Raw genomic sequence first — 23,871 nt, forward strand, 5'->3', positions numbered from 1 at the left:
TGGAAGTGACATCCTCTAAAATAGTGTCCTACAGTGTCTGGAGCTGTAACAGCTTCACTTAGACATGAACAAACTCATCCAAGGACAGTATTTGGAGGGATGACAAAAGTCTATTTTCTACATCTCTGAAGTCCTTAACCAGTTTTTAAAGGCTGGGCTAAGATACCACTCAAGCTTGCTGGCTTCCCTGTTCAGATTCATTCACATTGGGCTCAGCAGCAAGAATAATAGCTAAAAATTATAGCACTTATATAGCAGTTACTATGTAAAAGCACAGAATCTAAGTACATATACTCATCTAATCCTCTCAGGTAGGTATTATTGGCTTCATTTTGCCAGTGATGAAAATAAGGCACATAGATATTAACTAACCTGCCTAAAGTTTTACAAATACTAGGAGGCAGACCCTGAGTTTGAACCTAGGCAGTCTGGCTCCCAGCATCCATACTCCTAACCACTATGCTATTATTACTCAGGGGTCCCTAATCCCGGAGCCATGGACTCGTACTGATCTGTGGCCTGTTAGGAACTAGGCCACACAGCAGGATGTGAGCAGTGGGCAGGTGACTGAAGCTTCATCTGTATTTGCAACCACTCCCCAGCACTAGCATCACCGCCTCAGCTCTACCTCAAATCATCAGGCATTAGATTCTCATAAGAGCACCGGTCTCTGGTGCCAAAAAGGTTGGGGACCATCTCACAATGATGCACTGGTCAAATCCAAGAGCCCTTAAATGATAAGCACCTGCTTGTCAGTATGTATCACCAGACCCACCAAAAGCATCAACCCAACTCTGAGTGCAAGAGAGAAGCAGGTATGATCATCATAGCAGCTAACATTTATGGGATGATTACTCTGTGCCACATACCACGCTGAGCTTTAGATATACTACCTCATTTAATCCTCACCTCACAGGAAATATCAGCCTTTATAGGTGAGGGAACTGAGGTGCAGAGAGTTGAGATAACTTGCTCACAGTCACACAGCATATTGGTAGCAGAGCTGGGATTCAAACCATCAGTTTGGCTCCAATAGAGCCTGAACTGTTAATGTTCTTGGCTTCTAGTTGGGGAGGCAGGAAGCAGGGGATGATCCAAACCTCGGCCACGGGACTTGGCTCCCGGCTTCACGATCCAGACGTTGCGATCTCCTTCCATGTCCATCTGGGGTACCACGGCCCGCAGCTGCTGCAGGATGTCCTCACAGCGCTGGACCTGAATGTCGAGGTGCCTGAGTTCTGCCCCATTACTGTAGGGAGATGATGGGTCTTGGGCAGGGCTGGGCCTGGGGGCAGCCTGGTGGACAAGGCAAAGGGAGACACAAGCCCCCTGGCCATGGTCCATCCAGCCTTGGTCATGCCCTCCCCAACCTAGAGATCCAGATAGCTTCTCTTCCGAACCTCCATCCCCACTCTCAAGCTGCCCTCCAAATTTTAATCTGCCCAGGGTGCTGTCTCAGACTGCTGGAATGGGAGAGAATGGGAAAATTCCACTTATTACACCCCCCTTTCACTCCCACACTCCATTTTCTGCCACTTTCCTTTCCATTACATTAAAATTGCCTTGGCAGAATTTAATCATACCGCATCTAATGAAGAGGCAGCACTATATGCCAGGCACTGTACCGAGGGCTTTACATATATTCTCATTAATCTTCTCTATGGCCCTTCCAGGAAGGTATTTCTGGTCCCATTTTAGAGCAGTGTAAACTGAAGCTTGCTCGGAGAGTTAAGAGACTTGCCCAAGGCCACAAAATGATTTAACTGGCTGAGCTAGGATAAAAATTCCATCCTGCCTAATTCCTCTACTCACAGGTGCTTTTAGGGATTCCTTCCCCTTCTAATCTGGACCTAACACTGGTTAATAGGTAAGTCCCTTCCTAGTCTAATTAATTTCAAGCACATCTGTGTCATACACCTCCTTGTTTTGCATCTCTTCCCATCACTTACCACCTGACACCTACGCTTCTTTGGTTATTGTCTGTATGTCTCCCCTGACTGGAATGTAAGCTCCATAGAGCAGGAACATTTTAGTAGCTGTTATTCTCTGTTGTGTCCCCATCCCCAAGCAGTATATCTGGCATTTATTCAGTGCTTCCTAAAGTTTGCTAAATGAATGAATGGTTGGATAAGCAAGTACTTTGGCAGGAGCTTGCCTCTGCAACTGATCTGCACAGAGGAGTTCATGGACAAGAGACACCCTGTTCCCTAACAGGACACAAAATGTTTTGAATTATACCAAGTCACAAAATACCCCAGATGGCTGCTTCATCCAAACTCTCCCATTTCTTCTCTTCTGAATGAATAGTAAAGAAGCTTCCACTAGAGGCTAATTTCTCTTTAACATCTTAGCCTCTTGAACGTTTCCAGTCATGGAGAACTCATCTTTTTAAAAGGAGGTAGCAGCAGCCACTGGGGCAGTGCCAGGTACAGGGGCAGCCAGATGGAGGACTTGGCAAGGCCTCTTATTCATACCTAAGTGTGACCCTTCTATTTCCATTAAGTTTGCTGCAAACTTATCCATGGGCCATGGCACAAGGAATCTGCTCAGTAAATCGATGATTTGGCCTAGCAAATCACATAGGGGTAGCAGGGGCACATGTAATTTGAAAAAGTATATTCAACATGACAATATGATTTTATATTTAGCGAAAAGAAAAAACAACCAGTGTGTTTGTGGAAAGTCAACCTTAATAAAAGCCTGGCTGCTGAGACATGGATTTGTTTTAAAAGTTGAGAAACATAGCAGTCAATATTGAATGAATTAATGAACAGTAACTATCTGTGCTGAACGATTTAACACTATATATATATATTATATCATGCAATATTTTATGAAATCCCAACTTTTGAGAGGTTCCTACAGTCCTCTAGAACTTGCCCCACACCCAGAAATAAATAAGACTCATTCTTTTCACCTAATGTTCTAACTTAGCCTTGATAATTCCTAGTTTAAGAAGGGTGGCTTTACATATTCTAGAAACTAAGAGCAAAGTATAGGGTCATTTTCATTTCTTGGCATTTAAAAAAGATACAAATGAATTATTTATCAATGATGTGGGTTTGCTCAGTATGTCATTAATTCAAAGTTCATTTATTAGTTCTTCAGTATCTCATCAAATCATTGAATCCATTCAATCCTTTTCTGTTAACACCACCCCAGCTGAGGCCCTCAGCCCTCTCACCGGGCTTGCTGCAAGCCTCGCCACTTGAGCTTTGTGTCCTTTGAGAGCAGGAACTTCGAGTCATTTCTGAAGCCTGGCACAATGCTTAGCACACAGGAATGGCTCAATAAATGCTGAGTGTTCTGCCTTCAGGGCCCTTCTCCCTCGAGTCTCTCCTGTACACCTCTGCTGAATGGAATCTCCCTACAACAGATCCAGTCTCATCTTGACACTCTTTTTCTCTGCTCAAGGATTTTTTCCCAAAGTGTGTTCTGAAAACACAACCCCTGAGGATGCTTTGGGGGGCTGTGGTCACATAAGTACAGGATATACAGTAAGTCCTCACTTAGCACTGTTGATAGGTTCTGCAGCTTAGTGAAACAACATATAACAAAACTGATTTTACCACAGGCTAATTAATATAAATGAGAACTAAGTTCCTACAGCACCTCATCAAAGTTGCTATATTGTACCTAATCTCTCTTAGAGATTTATACCAACAGGTTCTGAAAAGACTGGAACCAAGGAAACCTGTTTTAATTGGTTTAACCCAATGTTTTCCAAAAGTGATTGACCACAAAAGCCCCTTTTCCACCCACAAAATCAATTTACATTCTGTAGAACTAGCATCCTATGTGACACACTTTGGGGAATACTGGCATCTAGGATAAAATCTAAACAGCTTAAAAGAGTCTTATTTTGTGAGTGAATACTACGTGTCTGTGCTGAGCACATAATAAAATTATCCTGTCTAATCCTACTTCTGAGGCAGACTTTATTTTTAAATCTATTTTGCATTTGAGAAAAGTAAAGCTCAAAAAGAATAATGATTGGAGCATTTCAGATCTTGCTCCTTAGCATATGTCGTCAGTTTGGACCCAAATAAACTCTTATAAAAATAAAAAAAATTTAAAAAAAAATTAGTAAGACTTCTAAGGTCACAGAGCTTGGAAGTTGAAAAGCCAGAACTTGAACTCAGGTCTATCTGATAGCAAAGGCCTTGATCTTTGTGACTATGTTATGCCAAGATCCAGGAAGAATGGTTAGCACCCCATTATGAAGGCAATGAGAGCCCTTGAGTGTTCTTGAGCAGGAAAGTAACAGGGTGAACAAAAGGAGGAGGCTTAGGGAGGAGGTGGAGGCTGTATTAGACACAGAAGGTCTGTCCCTGAGAATTAGCTCAGAACATGGAAGCCCCTGAGAGTGAGGGTTGCCTGCCCATGCCCCACGCCCTGGCTGCAGAGGTACTCACTGGACTACTTGGTAGTAGCGCTGGAGGAAGAGAGACCAGCCCTCGGGGCTGAGGTACAGTGGAGCCTCCAGGTCCTTGTCAATGTCCAGGTGGGCCAAATTGCTAAGATGCTCCTCGCAGGCACACAGAGCCTCGTCCACAAACTCGGGGGATACCATCACTGGCTTTTTCTCCTGTTTCTTGGGCAGCTTGTCTCCTGCAGAGGTAGGGAGGGATCTGTCATTATCCAACGGGTAATCTGACATATGCCATAGCCCCCAATGCCCCAAGGCCTGTCACTGACCTGAATCACCCTACATACACCTGAGGCCCAGCACATACCTATATCTCCTACTGCCTTGAGACCTGTCACTTACCTAAGGTTTTGCTCTAAGTTCACCTGAGATCTTAATACTCACTCTTGGCCCCTACTGTCCCAGAACCTGTCACTCACTTGAGGGTCCATCCTAAATGTCCCCAGAGACTCTCAGGCCCAGACACACCTACGGCTTCTCTGCTCCTGGAACCTCTGACACACCTGAGGCCCTTGTGTCTCTGATCCTGACACACAACAGTCTTCTTTGCACCTGACACACCCAAGGGACAGCAATGGGGAGGTCGCCCCCTGGAAGAGAGGGATTTCCCACCTCCCAGTGGAGCTGCCCTTACATCTCTGAATCCATGTCTGATAGGCACCCTGGATTATAGAATGCGGGCTTTGAGGTAGGAGCTAAGTCCAGTGAGGGAAAGGGCAAGCAACAGGTTGGGTCAACATGCAATGTGGGATTCTCTGTGTCCCCCTCCACAAGGCACAAAGGGTCCTCAAACCATGTGAAACTATATGGTTTCACTGTTTCTTCCTCTATAGAGACCTGAGCTCCTCACAGGCAGGACCACATCATCTTAGTCTGTCATCTCTAGAGAGCTTGGCCACATGCCAGACCCATAAGACGGCTGAATGAGGCAGTGGATCAATTAATAAATGAATAGGAAGACAGGTGGGTGGGTAGTTGAGACAGAAGAATGGATGAGTGGATGGACTGGAGGATAGACAGGTGCTGGATAGGAGGATGGGACAGCAGGTGGATAGATGGGTAGATGGGTTTGCGGAAAGACAGGCAAGAAGGTGAAGAAGTGGATATATGGATAGGGAATGTGGAGCTGAGAGAATGTAGGTGAATAGAGTAGACTGACAGTGGGGGAATAGATGGCAAGATGGATGGGTAGGTGAATGTGAGATTGGTGAGTGTGCGGGTGAGTAGGTGGGTAAATGAACAGATGAGCAGATGGATGAAAGACTAGATGGGTGGCTAGATGTATGGATGAGTTGGTGGGAAGGGGCTGTGGATGGGCAAATGGATCTTGATAACAGATAGATGTATGGATGAATAATAAATGGATGAGTGAGTGGAAGGATAAATGGGAGTAAAGGTAACCACAGTACTTACCTGGGGCCTCTTCCTCTTCTGCCTGGATAGAGTATGATTTCCATTCAGACTTTACCACCAGCTTGAGAACGTTGCGGGCAGCTGTCAACCAGAAGTCCTCTGCTCCCAGGGCAGGGAATACGCTGCTCAGCCCCCTGGCTCCAAGCTTGTTCTGGTTCCGGAACCTGATCATGACCTGCCCCATTTTGGATCCGGAACCTGACTACATTCTGACTCTAGAACCTGGGTTAGAACCTGGCTCCTGTTTCAACTATACAACCAGACACAGAACCTGACCTGACCTGGCTCATATTCTGCCTTCAGAGTCATACCTAGACCTGTTGTCTGAGTTCTCTCCTCTATTCCCAATCCACTTTTGATACTTAATTCTAGCCTGAGAACCAAACCTTGGCCCAAACCTATTTCAGATTTGGAGACTAATATAAACCTAACAACTAATCTGGACCTAAATTCTGACCTGACTTTAGAACATGTTCTGAAGTTGGTAACTATTCTACCTTAGAAGCCCAAAGTCTAGAGCCTTTTCTATATTAGAAACCTGGTCTAACTAGTGGGATTTGACACAGGCCTGGAACTCATTCTGGATTCCAACCTCAACCCATCAACCAATTTTTAGAACCTGCTAAGCTACCTAAGCTCTTGAAGGTCTGGGTTGACCAAGCTAGGAAGCTCATTAAGGGAGGCACATTAGGAAAAGATAAGGATTAGGAATGGAGGAATTCTGCTGAGGTAAACAAGGGCATGAGGAGAGAGGCACTTTGATCTCCAACATGAGCCAGGGCTTTAGCCCTCACCCTTCAGCCCCAGGGGTCCAGGAATAGGGCTGGACATCTCCTTACCTATGAAGGCTTTTTTGTCATCCTCAGCCCCCAGGCGGTAGCAGCGTGGGAAGAAGGAGTCAGCATCAGCCTCGTCAAACCATGGTAAATTCCGGAGATTGAGACATAGACCCACCTATGGAGTTAGCTGCTGAGGGGCAGGGTAGGACTTGCCCAGAGAACCTGCAAAGGACTCCCACCCTCGGCACATGCTCTGATAGCTCAGGAAGACCCTGCCTGGACATTCTCAGAGCCTCTGTCCACTTGCTAGGCCTGACTCCCTCACTGTACGTTTGCCTATGCAGGCCCTGAGCTGAGAACACCCCATATCCCGCCTATCCAGTCTTTCACATTCTTAAAGATCTGTTTCCTCTAGGAATCTTTCCCAGTCCACACCAAAAAATACACTAGCAGGTCCCAATTATGAAGCTTTCATTCTTGCCAAAACCCTAGAAGACAGTCTTACTACTATTCTCATTTAAAGACAAGGAAACTGAGGCTCAGAGAGGTAAAGTCACTTGTTAATAAACCCAAGAAAGACAGAATGAATCCATCAGCCAGATATCCTCTGCTTAGGAGGTAAGGACCCTCTTGTTCACAGTCATTGGACTTGGTGTTTTTCTGAATCCAGATCTTGTTTGGATCCTGGAGTCTATTTTAGTCAATATGTCTACATGTTCCAGACATGTAGGGTAGTTGGATTTGAACCCAGGAGTGTCCGACTCCAAATCCCTCTGAATTATATATCCACCCCCTCTCCTCAAAACTCTCTCCTATTGACAAAGAGAGCAGGGAGCCACGATGCCGGCCCAAGGGCTCGGGGGTTAGAAACTGCCATGCCTGCTCCCCTGGGGAGCCCACCTTTGTGGTAAAGGAGCCAGCCCGGGCATAGTGGTTCATCATTTGATCCTTGGAGAGAAAGCGACAGTCCAGCACATCCCGCCGAGTGGTCCAAATGAAGTAGGGGATCTCATTCCGAACCATGCGGGACTGGAGAGGGAGAGAAGAGGCTGAGGAGACTTCTTCCCACCCTGCTTTCAAGGTGGCCTCTAGCCCACACACCATCTTTGTGTCAGATAAGAAAGGACATCTCTTCCTCCAGGGTACACACTTGCTGAGCAGAGAGCAGGCGGGCTTGTAGCCAGCCTCCTTTGGCCAAGTGCCTCTAGACAGTGACTAAGCCATATAGCTGAACTTACTGAGTAGCAGGACAGTGATAGGCACATAGCATGTAACAAGCCGATAGGCACATAGCATGTAACAAAGGCTCTACAGCTCTCTCTATTTCCTATAACTCTGGGAGGCAGGATTATTAATAAGCAATAACACCATGTTCTAGACCCTGTTTTAAGCGCTTTCTACATCAACTCATTTAATCCTCACTACAACCCTAAGAAGTAGATGCGACTGTTATCCCCATGTTACAGATGAGGGAACTGAGGCACAGTGAAGGTACGCGATTTATCCAAGGGCTCACAAGGTTGAGCCATATAAAACTACCAGTATTCAAACTTTCCTGACATACAAATATGCCAATTTGGTATACTTCAACTTAGTAAGTGGTGGTGGCAAGACTTGAAGCCAAGTGTCCTCACCTCAAAACACATATCCTCCAGACCATCATATTCTCTTTCAGAACTTTTAAAGTCCTTCCTTCCAGCCTTCACTTGCTAAGGGCAGAGGAAGGAGACGAACTATGGGGTTTTATTTGGACAAAAGAATTATCAGGCATGGCATTTGTGTCAGCTTCCGATAGAACCTAGCTGAGATCTGATCCCAGGCCAGCCTTGTCTGAGCCCCACTGTGTCCCTTACCATTCTGCTGACCCAACCAGGCTTTAGAGAAGCAATCAGTTTTCACTGCAGATGGGGAAACTGAGGCCCAGAGAAGAAAAGTACTTATCTGAGGTCATCCAGCTGGACTCCAGTGCTCTCTTTCTAATGAAGCAGACCATTGCTAGCCACTTGGGCCCTTACCATCAGAGCATGTATCCCATCTAGGTCATCAAATTCCAGTAAATCATCGAAGTCAAACAGCTGTGGTGGCTGGAACACCTCATCCTCATCTTCATCCTCTGTGAATACAGAGCCCAGGCCTGGTAAGGCCCCTGTCCCTGCCCCACTGGCCCATACCAAAGTCTCAACCCTGGGACAGTGGAAATCAAAGGAAAGGGACTCAGGAGGGGAAGCTTGTGGAAATAGAACTGCTCACCATCCTCAGTGGTGTCGCTGTCACCCACTACTGAGCTATCCAGATCCTTCTGGGGTAGTGTCAAAGTGGGGCCTGAGGGATGGACAATCTTCTTTTCTACCCAGCCCCTCTGGCGCAAGAGGCACCGGATCACTGGGTAGTGGCCTTGGATCATAAAGATCTTCTTTTGCTATAAGGTGAGAGAAAGATGTTTGTTCAGTAAGTACTGCCTAAGTGCCAGGCATAAAGGATGGTGAACCAGACAGTTATGGACTCTGCCTTCAGGAAATGTTTATATTCCAGTAGAGAAGACAGATTATAAACAAGTAGAGAAATAACTATGCATAGTAATAATTATAATAGTAATAGCTAATATTTATTGAGCACCTACTATGTGCTAAGCATTACATATATTACAAACAACAACATGTATTTTTAATAGATGCTATTATCCTCATTTAACTGTTACGAAACAGAGGCATAGAGAGGTTAAGTAACTTGGCCTCAAAGTGGATAAATGAAAGAGAAGGGATTTATTCCAGGAGAGCTAGCTCCAAAAACTGGATACTTAATGGAGATCTAGAGAAACTAGAAATATATACATAGTCGGTGAAGGTGGAGAAGGAGCCACGAATTTGCATGAGCAAATGGCAGTTCGGGCAAAGGGAAAAGCATATGCAAAGGTCTTGAGGCTGGATAGAGGTCCGAAAGAACTGGAAAGAGGCCAGGGTGAGGGGAGCAATGAGGGGAGAACTCCTGAGGAGGTAAATCTTGGCTAGACTATAGAAGGCCCTGCAGGCCCTGGAAAGAGACTTGAATTTTATATCAACAGAAGCATGAAGCACTGAAGGCGAAGTGAGGGAGTGAAGTGACTGGATGCTTTATGAGTTTGGCTTGCTGCTATATGGAGACTAGGCGGAGGAGACAAGGATGAAAGCTGGGAGGCCAGTTTAGAAAGCTATTGTGGTTTGTGTAGAAGAGAAATCACAATAGCTAGAATGAGGGTGGCTAAAGTGGAGATAGGGAGAAGGTGATAGTGTTGAGATGTCTGGAAAAAGAGACGACTGGTTTTGCTGTTGTGTAGATGTGTGGGTGAGCAAACAGGAAGATCAGAGTTCTAGCCTGAGCAACTGGAAGATAGGGAAGACCAGAAACTACTGAGGACAAGATTAGGCAGGAAAATCAAAATGGTCTGGGACATGGAAATGCTTGTACATTCTCTGGGTGGATATATCAAGTAAGGGGCTGGATCTACCCAGTATGGAATTAGAGGACAGGCTGGGCCAGAAAGACCATATAAGGGGCACCGCACACTGTCTGGACTCACAGCCAAGAAGACAGGTATGGGGAGGGATCCAGGGAACCGCAAAAGTCCCAGGAGCCTTCAAAGGCAACTAAAAAGCAGCAGCCAGGGAGAAAGGAAAATTAGAAGTGTGAAGACAGCCAAGAGAGAGGGGTGCGTGCGTGCGTGTGTGCGTGCGTGCGTGCGTGTGTGTGTGTGTTTGGGGGCAGGGGAAGGCAATGGCGTAGAATGACACAGGGAGCCCAACCAAGATTAGAACATTAAAACAGAAAAGAGTCTGCTAGATTTTGCTCCTTGGACCTCCTAGTGACCTTGACTAGAGTGGTTCCTGATGGGAGTGGGGAAGAGCATGGAAGCTGAGTGGTGGAAGCCAAGGGGTGAATCTCAGAAGAAGTAGACAAGTCTGCCAAGTGAAGGAGTATAGAAAAATAAGGAGGTATTTGAAGAACTGTGAGATCAAGGTTTTTGGGGTTTTGTTTTTTAAGTATGTAATAAAATAGTTGAAGGAAGCAGGATGAGCCACTCTGAGGGCCCTTTCTAGATCCCCCAGGTCCCTCCGACCTTGACAGCTCTCTCCACGTGGATCTTGGCGTTTCCGAGCCGGCTCATGTGGTGAGAAGCCTTGGAGAATCCTCGCCAGAGGACAAGGGAAGCTGTGGAAAGATGCGGATTGAGGGTGAGGTGGGTTGGGGGTTCAACCTAGCATCTCTCCCGGGGCCCAATGCCCAAGCTCCTTCTCTTTCTCCACCCTTCATTTGGATGCCCACCCTCAATCGCTCTTCTCCCGACCCTCATTTCCTCCACCCCAAACCTTGTCGTCCTCGCCGCCACCGCCTTGGGGTAGGATGGGCGGACGGCAATGGGCCTCACCGTCTTGTGGTGGGGCATCATCCAGGGCCCGGGTGTGCGGGGGCCCAAGCTGGCGTAGATCCGCGGCGCCCTGGGTGAGCGACTGGAAGGAACGACCTAGGCAGCACAAAGAGGCGGGGCTGCAGTCTGGGCGTTTGCCGCCTGCGCGAACACTGTCCTGCCCGGCGGAGGTGGACCCGAGCCATGGCAGAGTCCCTAGAGCCTGGAACTCCGAGCGGCGCGCCCAGGTCCGTGGGACAGGGGAACTGGCGCGTGGCTCGGGCGGCTGCGGCTTCCGCAGCCAGCTGCACACCCGGCCGTCCTCCTGGCGGTACCAGGCGGCAGAGTCCCGATGTGCGACCACTAGCTCCCCAGCGCTTAGGAGCAGCGCCACTCCAGGGCCCTGCATGCGCCCCTCACCGCGCGCACCCTGCCCGCACCGCGCGCCTCCGCCTCATGGGGGAAGGCCCTCCGTTCCAAGGCTCCGCCCTCTGTTTGTTGTCGCCTTGGAAACCATTTCCCCACCACGATCAGGCCTCGGTTAGCTTGTTTCGAGGTTCTCTCTCTCTCTCTCTCTCTCCCCAGCGGGCCAGACTCCAGGCCTCACCTGCCCCAGACCCTTGCTTGATGAGCGGGGCACTGAAGGTGGAAGCGTACAGCACTGGGCTGCCAGTTACTTATCAGTGCCATGGTTCTTCATCGAGTACTTCCTGGGGCTGCAGTCATTCCACAGTATTTATAGAGGATCACGTGCTAGGCAGTGGGCTAGGTGCTGGAGTTGGAAGAACAAGCTGTAGGTGGTTCCTGACCTCATGGAGTTTACAGGCCAGTGGGGGAGAGGGGGACAAAAAGTAAGCAACGAAGGAATAAAACAGCTGTAGGCATGGTAAGGACAATGAACTAAAACCAGGAATGGGGCATAAGGATGTCCTCTGAAGAGGTCACATTTAAGCCAAAGCCTACAGAATAAATGCAAAGGTAAGGAGCTGGCCAGGGAAGAGAGGAGGAATAGCATTCCAGGGAGAGGAAAGTCTGAACAATAGCCCTGAGGAGGTTAAGAACCTTTCTGGGAAACTAAAAGGAACAGTGTGGCTGAGCCTGGAGAGGCTGGATTGCATTTGCAGGGCCTGACGGATGGGATTAGGAGCAGATCCTTGATTTGAAAGACAGTATATGGGGAAACTGACAAAGCGCAGTGTACTCCTCCCCACTCCCCACTCCCCACCCCCCGATAACTTGGAAACAGAAAAAAGATCATTGAGTCAACTGCAGAAAAAAAGTAAGTTACGCACAGCCCTCAAGACAAGACTAAGTAAACTTCTTGGAGGTAGTGGCAGAGTAGTATCCTCAAAAGTCACAGGTGAGATAAATAAGGTTAAATAATTAGCCTCATCACACAGCAGAGCCAGCACTGGAACCCAAGTCAGACTGGAAAGCCCCACTCTTAAACACTGTTAAACGTAAGTCCACATTACAAGGGTTGTCTATTGGTCATCGAAATATTGTCAGTTTGAAAGGCAAACTCTAGCAGTGCCCATTTAAGCAGAGTCTAGGGAAGAGAGTATCTTGGTCCAAGTAACCAGCTTTGTATAGTCACCAGCTAGATCTACCCAGTGAGGGTGGGTTTTCAACCTAGCTGTCCAGCCAACCCCAACCACTGAGATCACCCTTCCTAACCCCTCTTTGGCTGGTGACTGGGCTTCCCCAGCAGAGGGCTGGCTGTTTGGCGACCATTCAGCCTGCTCTCATCAACCAGGAAATTCGGTTTTAGGGGCTACAGATCCTGGGAGATGGGTCCGTGACAAATGTGTTTTGGCTGGCTCACCCAAGCAATGCCGTCCTGTGAGGGTTGAGTGAGCAGCTGCCATACTCTACAGTGGACACCAGCTTCACTGTGAGCACCTTTAACATTGAGTGCAAAGCTAGAACACAGCCATGTGCCCTAGAGGAGGGCACACCTAATTCTGCAAGGCAGGAGGGGTCACAGAGGTAATGTCATAAAGGGGATAGCTGTCCAAGCTGCCTCCAGCTCCAGCCCCTCCTCCTTTAACATTACTTTGTTCTCTGCTTCAAAAGAGACTCCTTTGGCCATCTAGAAGAAACTCTTTTGAAAGCTCAGTTCAAAGGCCAACCCTTCTGAAACTTTTCCTGATACATTCTCCCATAAATATATGCCCTGTGGACCCCCAGACTTTCATTAGTGAATATGAAATACTTCAGTGTATCTATTTACACACCTGGCTCTTCTACTAGTCTCCCAAGTCTACCCAAGACAGGAATGTCATCCCCTGTGCCGAGCATGATGGAAGTTATCGAACGGCTTGGATACAGGGCTGGTGGGAAGATCAGCTATTGTTTATTTAGTACCTGTATGGCAGGTACTGTCAGATTGTTTACATTCATGATCTCCACTTTATAGATTAAGAAACTGAGACAGAATATAAATAACTTGTTCAAATTCAGCAGCAAGAGTCAGGGCTCAAACAAGTGCTTTTGTTTACTTCAAGGCCATCACCAAAAAGTTTAGCTTTTTCTGTGATGGAACCGTTCTATATATGTACCATCTGAAAGGGTAGGCATTAGTCATTTGTAGCTATTGAACACTTGAAATGTCACTGGTGAGACTGAGGAAGTGAATTTTAAACCTTAGAAAATATATATATACAATTTTTAATAAGGATACACACACACATAATTTTTTAATGCCTATAGCACCTGGTATTCCTAGGTGGTCTCCCATCCAAGTACTAACCAGGCCAAACTCTGCTTAGCTTCCGAGATCAGACGATAGGGCACTTTCAGGGTGGCATGGCCATAGACAACCTTAGAATAAATAGCCAAACATGGCTGATTACCGTCTTAGCACAGGTAGAGGCAGAATTCTTGGATTTGAAGTCTACCCTTTTGCTCACTGGCTAGATTTGGAGCATGCTGCTATAGCTCATGGAACCTGTTTCCCTACTAGCCATGAAATGGGATCATTATTTCTTTGAGGTTACCTTTTGGCTCAAATGAGCTCATTAGGTGAAAAGGACCAAAGCTCTCTATAGGCAGAGAGAGCAGTTTCAGAAATGCGTGGTGCCTAGACTGCAACGGAGGGCTCTGGATTGGGGCCCTTGGCAGGGATGTCAAGGACCAACCATGAGAATGCCTCTGGTGGGGATCCCTAGGCCCAAGTACCAGCCATATGGTCTTAGGAAAGAAAAAAACCCCCCTCCCCACTTTCACATACGCACACAGAGCACAGACCTCATGCAGCCCCAAGGGGCAAAAAGAGACTTTAATTAGGGGAGGGAGGAGATATAAGAAAAGGTACAGCGAGCGTGGGAGCAGAGAAGCCAGAGCGGATAAGAGGACCCTGGCCGGGAATCTCACAGGACTCACCTGTCCACCTCAAGCACAGGCACTGCACTGACAAACAAGGCGAAACAATGGCCCCTCTCAGCTGGGAGGGCGTGAAGCAGCCCCTGGGGCCAGAGGTTGCCTGGCTTTCTGGCCCTAGTTTCCAAGCATGGTTGGTGACCACCAGTTCAGCCCATGTCCCCAACCAGTGCTGGGTGACCATCTTCGCTTAGGAAGCAGGCCACCACTTCTGGGCCTGAGGAGGCTTGAGAATAAGAGGGCTAGGGAGAGGAACTGAAGTTTGAAACCTCCCTCCCTCCCACCTGGGGTGGCTTGGGGGAAGGTACAGTAGTCGCCTTCTGGCTCCAGGCCAGCCCAGGCCACAGCGACCAATAACATACAATCACTGGGACCAGTCACAGCCACTGGAGGCAGAGGTGGTTTAAAAAAAAAAGACAAAAAGGTTACAGTCTCCTACAAGCACAGTTTAACTTTCAAGACGTTAAAAAAAAATCTGTCCCGGCCCAGGGGACTGAATATCAGAAGCCAGCCTGACCAGGCACATGTGGCCTTGGGGCAGGTCCACTGCTGCTTTGTTGCCAGCTAGCAAGCGCACCACCCCCCCTCCCACATCTAATGCCCACCCTAACCCAGTTCTCCTCCGCTGCTTCCGCTGCCGCTCTGAGAAGTAACTCCAGGACGCCTTCGCAGAGACACGGGAGAGTCTGAGGGGGAAGGCCACGAGATCCACCCAGATGGTTTAAAACTGTCAAGAAAATCAAGAAGTGAAAGATGGTTATTGCTGTATCCTGGCAGGCCTGCTCAGGGGAGGTGGGCTAACCTGAAAGCTGCCACTGTGCTCACATCTCTGAGGGGCAGGGCTGGGTCCCAGGACACCCCTGTGGGCATGCTCTTTCTAATTCATCCATCCCTTTGGGGCACTGGCCCTAAACCTAGCAGTAGACAAGGCAGAGAAATTAAGGGTTGTATAGGTTTTCCACAGCTTCCCTTGGCTGTGTCATGGAGGCTACTACAAAGCCCTGGAGGTTGCTTTCTTTAGAGATGCAAGGGCTTAAGGATTCAGACGGCTGTGTACTTTTTGTCAAGCTCTGTGTGGTCTTCCAACCAAGACAGGCCCTTGACATGTTTTCTGCCATCGAGGATCCTCCATGGTGCCTAAAATAGCCCTGGACATTTTACAGACCAGAAGTTGTATACCAATGGTCCACAGGCTGAACCCAGTCCAAAGATGAGCAGTGTTTAGTGTTTGGCTCACAAAATGTTCCAAAAAATATGAATTAGTTGCCAACCTTGAAAATATCGGAGACTCCATATACAAACAAATTCAGATTTAGGGATTCTTTTAAAAAGCTGGAAAATGAAGCTATGTGATGGTGATCCTCTTTAGGTAAGGCACGTGCTCATTAGCCCACTTCACTCATGTACATTACCTGGCCAACCCCTGTATGCATGTGAGTATGTGACCCCTGCCAGATGCCATGGTACTACCCGAGATCTTTGGGTCTGAAACCTAGCTCCAAGTCCTGGTTCTCCCACTTACTGGCTTGAGGGACCTTGGCAGGTGACTTAACTTCCAAAGCCCCAGTGTGCTCATCTGTAAAATGAGGGTAACAACTGCCTCAAAGATCGTTTTAGGTATTAAGACGTGAATGTGATTTTTTTAGCTGTATAACTATAGAAATGCAATTATCATAAAAACTAGATTGTTGAATGAATGATCCATATATTAAATTGGGACAATAACTATATTTTTCTTCACAGTTGAATCTATAGACCACCTAAATGCCCAGGCCATAAAACTTTGGTGCTACAATACAAAGAACTCTTACTATGTGCCAAGTGATATGCTCTACATCCATTTCCTCGTTTAACGTTCGACCACACTGAAAGGTTCATATTAATTACAGTCTCCTCATTTTGCTGCTGAGGAAATTGAGTTTTAGTTCCATACCATGACCAAGTAGGCAGTAGAGCCCAGACTACACCCAGGTGGTCTAACCGCACAGCCTGTGTGATCTGAACAAGCGCGCTACCCTGTGCGCACATCACAGCTACTTTGTACATTGGCTGCCCTCAGTATAATTAAAGCCCAGGGGAAGCGAGTGTAATTTCCATTTTTAGATATCTGAGCGCCTTCTGGGCTGGATCTGTATGCACTAGTAGGAATAAACACTAAATCTACCATCTAGGGATCACAATCAACTCTGAATATGTCAACAAACCAAAGATTGTTTGGAAGATGGAAAAGAAAAAATAAAGAGTCATGTCCTGAATATCTAAACAAGAACAACTGTGTCATCAGTTCACCAATGTTTACAATTCCTCCTTTTCAGAGAATTGCAGTCCTTTAAGTTAGGAAGGCACAAACAATTGAAGAGGGATCTGGAAGACTTAAGCCAGGAAATGATGGAAAACAGGCTGAAGACATCATGACGGTAAGCCTGAGAAACAGACACTGAAGGAAAATACTTAAGTCTGTCTGAAAAATTACACTATGACTATCCCATATTCCTAAAAATTCACATGTGGATTTAACTTACCTAGGCATAGATAAGGACTCTGTGTGTATTTTGAGATGTAGAGGTTAGCATTTAAGGCCCCATGAAAGACTAAGAGAGGTATCCCCCAGACATCCAGATACAGAAAATGTCCTGTAGTTCTTAAAGATGAACCTCAGGTCCTCCAGCATCAAGGTACAATGCTGACCTGCCACCTACTAGAGGTCCTAGAGGCCTCAGTAAATATTCACATGTCATTGGCACCACTTTCCTGCCAGATGCTAAGTTCTCAACAACCCATGACTCCTTCTACTTTTGGACACAAACCAGGAAGGCTCCTACTTACATTCTTGAGAAACTCCTCAGCCACAATGCGGGCACGGGCGTTGACCGATAGTTTCATCTCGCTGATCTCCTTGTCAATCTCCTCCATGAAGTGGATCACAAAGTCTACCAACTTGTGTTTGTACATCTGCTCTGTGTGGAAGTTGGTGATCAGAAAACTGATGTCATACCCCTAGGGAAGGAAGACAGCAAGGAGGAAAAAGAGAAGAAACAAGAAAATATCAGTATCCCGGAAGCACATAGCTGGCCATGTTCTTTGTATTTACTCAGCCACATGCTTCCAGCTGGCTGTGTTCTTCTCTCAGGCTATCTGCCTGGTGGGGTGTCTATGTTAGGGCCAAGGAACTGAACCCAGGTGATAATTTTGTGTACATCAGATATCTCTGGAAGACTATCTGTGACACAAATAGTTGCATTAAAAATGAGTGAATGGAGAACGAATGAGGGACTTGAAATCTTGTTATAGAAGAATTCAAACAACAGGGAACATTTAGTCTGGAGAGAAGAGATGCTGTGAGAGAGGGATGGGATGGAGTCCTTAACTATCAGATGGGTTGTGTGTGGAAGAGCAATTTTATTTATTCTGGGCACTCCTAGGTTAGATCTAGGACAGGAGAAAGATTTTAGCTCAGGATGAGGACAAACTTGTCCAGCATGTCTAGTGTATTTGATGATGGTGCATGCTGCTTTGTATAATAGTTGCTCGGTCACTGGGGATATTTTAAGTCAATCTGGCAGGGAGCCTGTGGAGAGGACTCAAATACCAAGTCAGGCAACAACCGACCCAATGTCAACTATAGCCATGAGAGACCATGAATCAGCAGGTGACAAAGCTTAGATAGGATTTCTGATTCATTGTGTCCTTTCTGCTGCTACATGGGAAGATGAGCAATGTGTCTCCTCTTTTTTGCCTTTTCCATAGTTGAGGCAGACCCAACTTCTCCAAAGCTGATCCCCCTTACTCCCACTGTAGCTGAAATGAAGGCTCACTCTCAATTCAAACAGGGGGTGGGTGCCCTATAGCTGGAGAAGCACCAATCCCGGTTCTAGAAATGATCCTGAGTGAGTGACAGTGGACTCAGTGATAGAATCCTAGGTAGAATCCTAGGTATTATGAACATGTGGATCACCCGGTCTCACCTCCACCGGTTTCCTTCGAAGAATAAAAAAGTTCTCTGCTCGCATCATCATGAAGCGCATGAACTTGTGGCATAAAATCTTCTCGATCTCATCAGCCTGGTGAGGGCAAAGGAGAAAAGTTTCCCTAAAGCTGACACCCTAGTCCAACAGAAACCTGTAGCTCGGTCTTCTGACTCAAATTCCCCCAGGCTCACTGGAGGCAGTGGGGTTTGGTATTGGGAGCAACCACTGCCTGAACTTTGAAATATGGGGTACTTGGTTACCAATGAAAAGGAGGGTCTACAACATTAGAGCCTCTCCAACTTAATAGGGTATTATTATGATATCATCTTTGCCCATTCCAGAGAGCTAATTCTGGTGAACCCGAGTCTTCTATCGACTCTTTCCAGTGTCCACACACACATTCGAAGCTGCCTTTCTCTTTCTCATTTCACTAGTGCTGCATGTTCAAGATTTGTGATATACCCCATCTGGGCTATCAATAATCTTAGGTGGTCTCCACTTTAATAACATTGAAAATCAATCTCTAGTTTCTCCCTGCTAAACTTTCAATATTTCTAAAGGAAGAATTTTGCAGCTAGGTACTGGTATGTACTGAACACCCCAACATTTGTTAATCTTCTCCTTTAACAAAGAGAGCAGGCACCAGAGTTAGAGCTTTCTGTAGGCAACAGTACCTAGTCTGAACATAATAACATTGTTTTATTTTTCATTACGTTTATTTTTTAGATTTCCCTCTATTTAGTAAGTGACATCGTTTTTCCACTTATGGCATGGTTTTTTTTTTTTTTTCAAACCAATTTAAGTAACAGAAATTAAGTCAATTTAAAGAAACCTATCAATAACTGTCCAGATGGAAAACCATTGGGGTGGTGGAAATGTCAAGACATTTGAAAAAGGTTGCCTTGAGGAAACTTAAGAAATTGCAATTTGTTTTTTACCCCAAATTTCACTTTCAGGATTTAGGGCTATCAAATTGGTACTAGTACTATTGATTTTTCTGAACTGGACTTATTCTTCATTCCTTAGGAAATGTTCTATGACCCGACGTCACACTGGCCCATGGCCTTGGCTGCTATATTTCCTAACTTCTAATCTAGAACAAGGCCTAGAAGATGGGGTTGCTTGCTCTTTATTCTAATGACTGGCTGAGTTTGGCAAATCATTTCCTGGGTACGTTCAAAAAACAGAGCCTATGTTTCCTTGCACCCTGATCTCTCAGATGGGGATCCCTGGCCTCCTGAGGAAGCAAAGACTTCATGATGAGCTCACCTGTTTCACAGCAATGCTGACCCGGACAGAGTTGATAGAGCCCTCAATCAGAACCTTTTCCTTCTCATTCCTGCTGATGGTCACAGGTTGTAACAGGAGCTCTTTGCTACTCCTGAAAACACAATGTCACAAAGTCCTCTGTATTACAGAGGAACAGAATGCTCATGGACACCCCACAGCAGGTTCTGGACTCACTTTCTGAGACCAGAGTTCATGAAATAGAAGATTCACAAGCAGGTGTGCTCCAAGATGGGGGACAGTGAGCATGTTCTCCAGAGAAAAGAGCAAGGCTCTGGAGTCAGGGTGAAAGGTTTTGAAATCCAGCTTCCTTTTACTTCCCTTAGACAAGTTACCCTGTTGAAATTTCAATTTTCTCATCTGTAAAATGACTGATTCTTATTTCATTGGCGAGGTCTGAGAGAAATCAAAAAGGGTCAAGTGTCCAACAGTGTGCCTGGCACATGGTAGGAGCTTTACAAATGACAGCTCTTATTTTAATAGCTAATAACAAACCCACACACCATTTAGGGAATGAGAAGAGAGAGGCAGCCTTAGAGATAAGGACAAGCTAAAATCAAACAGTTTAGCATCCTTTAATTATCAATCCAGAATGATTCACTTATTCAGCATTAAAACTCCTCTCAGCTCAGTTCTCATTTTGCTGCCTCTGCATCCCTAGATCTATATAATGGTAATTAACTGTGGTGGTAGTGTCTGTGAGCTATTGTCATCTTTAAAATGCCTTGTGGAGATCAAATATATTAGGTAGCATAACACGGCTCATGCTAACACCTTGTCAGTTTTTCAAAATTCAAACCACATATGTGATATGTGATAACACCACATATCTCAGTTATATATATGTCTCATATTAAACTTTAAAGTGGAGAAAGTATCATTTGTTTTCAAAATATAAACTAGATAAGAATATAACCCAAAACGCGGAATATTTGGAGTAGGAAATCTGAGAGTCTAGGCTGAAGGGAGAAAAAAATCCTTGATCTTTAAATTAGAAAAGGATGGAGATGGCATCAGATAACTAAATTCTCTATCCTCTCCTTAAACTACCAGTGGGTTCAATAATGCCACAGGAGATATTTTACGAACAGCTCTACTCTGAGAATTCATACTTGTGTCAAGCAATCTTGGCTCCAGAGTAGCTTCTCCCCTGGGTTTTGTCCTGTCAACCCAATGACCTTATTTTCTGAACTCCAAATTGGTAACCATTGGCAGCAAGACCATACATGTGAACTGTGGTTGTCGTTCTAGGATGGAAGTTCATGGCATCTTCTAGACAACAGCCATCTTTGGAGCTGCACTCATTACTCCCACCCTGACCTTTTCCTTCCCTACCTGACTTCCACTTCCGGCTTGTTGTGTCGTTCCACAACCTGGGAGGAGAAATTCTCCAGGCAGAGGGCAGCCTGCAGTGTAGCCCGCACGGCACTCAGGTAGGGACGGAGAGTGGCAGTCTGTAGGAAAAACCCCAAGGGAGGATCAGAATCTGTCTCACCAAACCCACTGGCTCCAGCTACACAGAAGCTAGGCAATACTGCTGGTGCTGGGCTCTCAGACACCAAAGTAAAAAGAAAAGACTAGTCCTTCAAGGCACCTTCCATTCTAAGTCTAGAGCAGTGGTTCTCTACAGGGGACCATTATGCCTGCCAGGGGGCATCTGGCAACATTGAGACATTATTCACCAACACAACTTGGAATGGGGATGCTTCTGGCATTGAGCAGAAAGAGGCCAGGTATACCACTAAACATTCTACAACACACAACAAAGAATTATTTCAGCCTCAGATAGTGCTGAGGTTGAGAAACTCCAGTCTAGAATCATACAGGTGAATGACTGTTCTCAATCTGTCTTCTGAGCCAACAAATGGATAAGTCTACTATGTGCCAGGCACTGAGCTAAGTGCTAGGAAACTATGATATAAAGGACAACTGTAAAGTAATTACATTTATATTTGCAGAAGCAATTGGCTTTGATTTGAAGATGGAAACAGGAGTAGGAGAATTTTACAATGAGAAAAATAAAGGCATTCCCACTAGAAGGATCACCTTCTAGCTACACTGGCTTATCTTCATTTCCTTATATTAGCTAAGTTCTTTCTCACCTTGGGATTTCATACATGCTAAACCATTTATCTGCAGGCTTTTCTACCCTCTCTTCACCTAAGTCATCCTTCAGATCTCAGCTTATTTAGGGAAGGCCTCTTCCTTCCTCAGAAAAGTCATTCTTGACTTCCCCTTCATAGCATTTCTTATAATTTACAATGATACATCCTTCATACATCTTTAGTAATTTTTCCTTCACTAGACCGTAAGGTTCATGGTCAACAGACCATGTCTATTTTATTCAAATCTACGGAGCCTGCACCTAGCTCAGTTATTACCTAACATACATAGCGTCTTACTTTCTGTAGAATGAAAGTAAGTAGTAACTTAGGCAAGGTTAGGATAACGCAAAAGGGCATTAAGTGTTCCAGAAGTAGTAATGAGAACAATGTTGCTATGTATAGGAAATATTTTAGATTTAGTAGATGAGGCTGCAACGGCAGCGTGGAGATTCATGGAGAATCTCAAAAGCCAGTCTACTGAATTTAGCTTTTTTTTTTTAAGGTGGTAAGGAACTGCTGGGGCTTTCTGAGGGGGAAGTTACACGACTACAGCTGCATGGTGGCTCTGTGAAGAATGATTGGAGAGGGAAGTGAGACATAAGGTGGAGAGTGTTATTTAAGGAGTGCTGGTGTGAGCTTGGACTAGGGCTGTGGGGAGGACAAGCAGAGTGTATCACAGGGGTTTGATTGATGTAAGATGTAGATGATCATGGGATAAAAACACCTCCCAACAAACTATGGTCCATCAATAGAGTGAAATACTACTCAGCAATGAAAAGAAATAACTACTAATACACATATCATGGATGACCCTCAAATGCATTATAGAACGCACATTAAAAAGCCTACATACTGAACAATTCCATTTATACAACAATATGGAAAAGGCAAAACTAAAGGGGGAAAAATCAGTGGCTGCCTGGGGTAGGGGTAGAGAAGAAGACTGATTACAAAGGGACCTGAGGGAACATTTTGAGATGATGGAAATGTTCTGTACCTTGATTGCAGTAGTGGTTACATGATTGTGTTTGTCAAAATTCATAGATGATAAACCTGAAAAGGGTGAATTTTAGGTGGCCATCCCCATGACGCCTGCCCTTCCACAAATAAAATAGACATAGTCTCATGTAATACATCAATAAACTGGATTTTTAAAAAATCAAGACATATGGCCATTATAAGGAACAAAAGAGGAAGAGCAAGTTTAGGAGAGGAGTTTTGATCTAGAGGTCTAATGTCAAGGTGTCTTCAAGTTATCCAAGCAAACCTTGAGAGCTAGGAAAGCAAATTCAGGAGTTACCAGAATATACAAGGTCATCAAAGCCAGAAGACTAGACAGGTATCAGTCAACTTCCAGGACCTCCCACATTTATCAAAAGGAAGAACATCCAAGGAGTTGAGGGCTCAGTAGTATTAAATGTTACATACTACAGTAAGGCTAACGCTGCTGAGTTCTGACCAGGAAGGGACTTGGATAGAGGCGGCATAAAAGAGACACTTCAGCAGGGTAGAAGCAAGGCAGCGGGTAAGAAGAGTGGGGTACGGAAGTGTGGACAGTTCCCTTGGGAAACTTGTGGGATCAAGAAGGCAGGAGACAACAGCAGTGTATTTAGTAAAGTTCTATTCTGGGTGGAGAGGTGGCCCTACTACATGCCCGCTACCACGAGCCTAGGAAGTCCCACTTCCGGCTTCCTCCATTCCTGAAAAGCATTCCCTGTTTCGAAAGCCAGACTATGAAGCTGCCAGGCCTGTTTCTTAAAAAAGCGTCCCTCGCTCGCCCCTTCCTCACTTCGGCACCATAACCCGCCCTCTTTCTCCCAGCCTCATCGTGCCTCCAACTGCCCAGCAACCCTCAGCCACAGGCCTCTCCGCGGCAAAGCCCTATCTCCCCCAGACCCACAGCGCTGAGAGAGAACAAGGTAGGGGGTGGGGGGTTGGGGGGGGTCCCTGGCCAGGGGCCCGGCTCTCTCACCATTGCGGGCGCTGGCTGGGCCGGAAAGCGGAAGTGCGGAAGTGGCCAGGCCCGCGACGCCTGCCCTTTCGCGAGAAGCGCAGCCGCAGTCTCCACCCGGACTTCCGGATGGTACCATCTATGCTCCGAGCGGGGAAAGGGGAGCCTCAGAACACT

The 23,871-nt window shown here is 46.1% G+C and overlaps 2 protein-coding genes and 1 pseudogene across 6 annotated transcripts in view; all 3 read right to left on the reverse strand.

Annotated features, from left to right (window-relative positions):
- Window positions 1–11,601, reverse strand: part of LOC105299049 (tubulin monoglycylase TTLL3-like) — a 21,752-nt gene extending 10,151 nt beyond the window's left edge. For all 3 annotated transcript variants that reach the window (XM_023536897.1, XM_023536899.1, XM_023536898.1), the window contains exons 1-9: window positions 11,024–11,601; window positions 10,715–10,806; window positions 8,872–9,040; window positions 8,637–8,734; window positions 7,522–7,650; window positions 6,682–6,796; window positions 5,843–5,941; window positions 4,416–4,611; window positions 1,101–1,249 (exon numbers count right to left, since the gene is read on the reverse strand). In XM_023536897.1, the coding sequence (XP_023392665.1) occupies window positions 1,101–1,249; window positions 4,416–4,611; window positions 5,843–5,941; window positions 6,682–6,796; window positions 7,522–7,650; window positions 8,637–8,734; window positions 8,872–9,040; window positions 10,715–10,806; window positions 11,024–11,411 (1,435 nt within the window). In that variant the 5' untranslated portion in view covers window positions 11,412–11,601. The remainder of the gene's footprint in view (window positions 1–1,100; window positions 1,250–4,415; window positions 4,612–5,842; window positions 5,942–6,681; window positions 6,797–7,521; window positions 7,651–8,636; window positions 8,735–8,871; window positions 9,041–10,714; window positions 10,807–11,023) is intronic.
- A 2,104-nt stretch (window positions 11,602–13,705) lies between these two features.
- Window positions 13,706–13,822, reverse strand: LOC111745997 (annotated as a pseudogene).
- A 430-nt stretch (window positions 13,823–14,252) lies between these two features.
- ARPC4 (actin related protein 2/3 complex subunit 4) lies at window positions 14,253–23,848 on the reverse strand. 3 transcript variants are annotated; one of them, XM_023536904.1, is made up of 7 exons: window positions 23,716–23,848; window positions 22,741–22,796; window positions 20,974–21,092; window positions 19,621–19,732; window positions 18,349–18,444; window positions 17,210–17,380; window positions 14,253–15,110 (listed from the first exon to the last, which is right to left on the reverse strand). In XM_023536904.1, exons 1-7 carry the CDS (start codon window positions 23,831–23,833, stop codon window positions 15,105–15,107), a joined length of 678 nt encoding a protein of 225 aa, XP_023392672.1. In that variant the 5' UTR covers window positions 23,834–23,848; the 3' UTR covers window positions 14,253–15,104. The 3 variants fall into 3 exon arrangements, with proteins under 3 accessions (XP_023392672.1, XP_011368893.1, XP_023392673.1); XM_011370591.2 differs by lacking the exon at window positions 22,741–22,796 and having other exon boundaries at window positions 23,716–23,846; XM_023536905.1 differs by lacking the exons at window positions 20,974–21,092; window positions 22,741–22,796 and having other exon boundaries at window positions 23,716–23,782.
- Window positions 23,849–23,871: the final 23 nt, after the last annotated feature.

This window comes from Pteropus vampyrus, unplaced genomic scaffold, assembly GCF_000151845.1.
Source record: "Pteropus vampyrus isolate Shadow unplaced genomic scaffold, Pvam_2.0 Scaffold171, whole genome shotgun sequence".
Taxonomy (NCBI): Eukaryota; Metazoa; Chordata; class Mammalia; order Chiroptera; family Pteropodidae; genus Pteropus; species Pteropus vampyrus.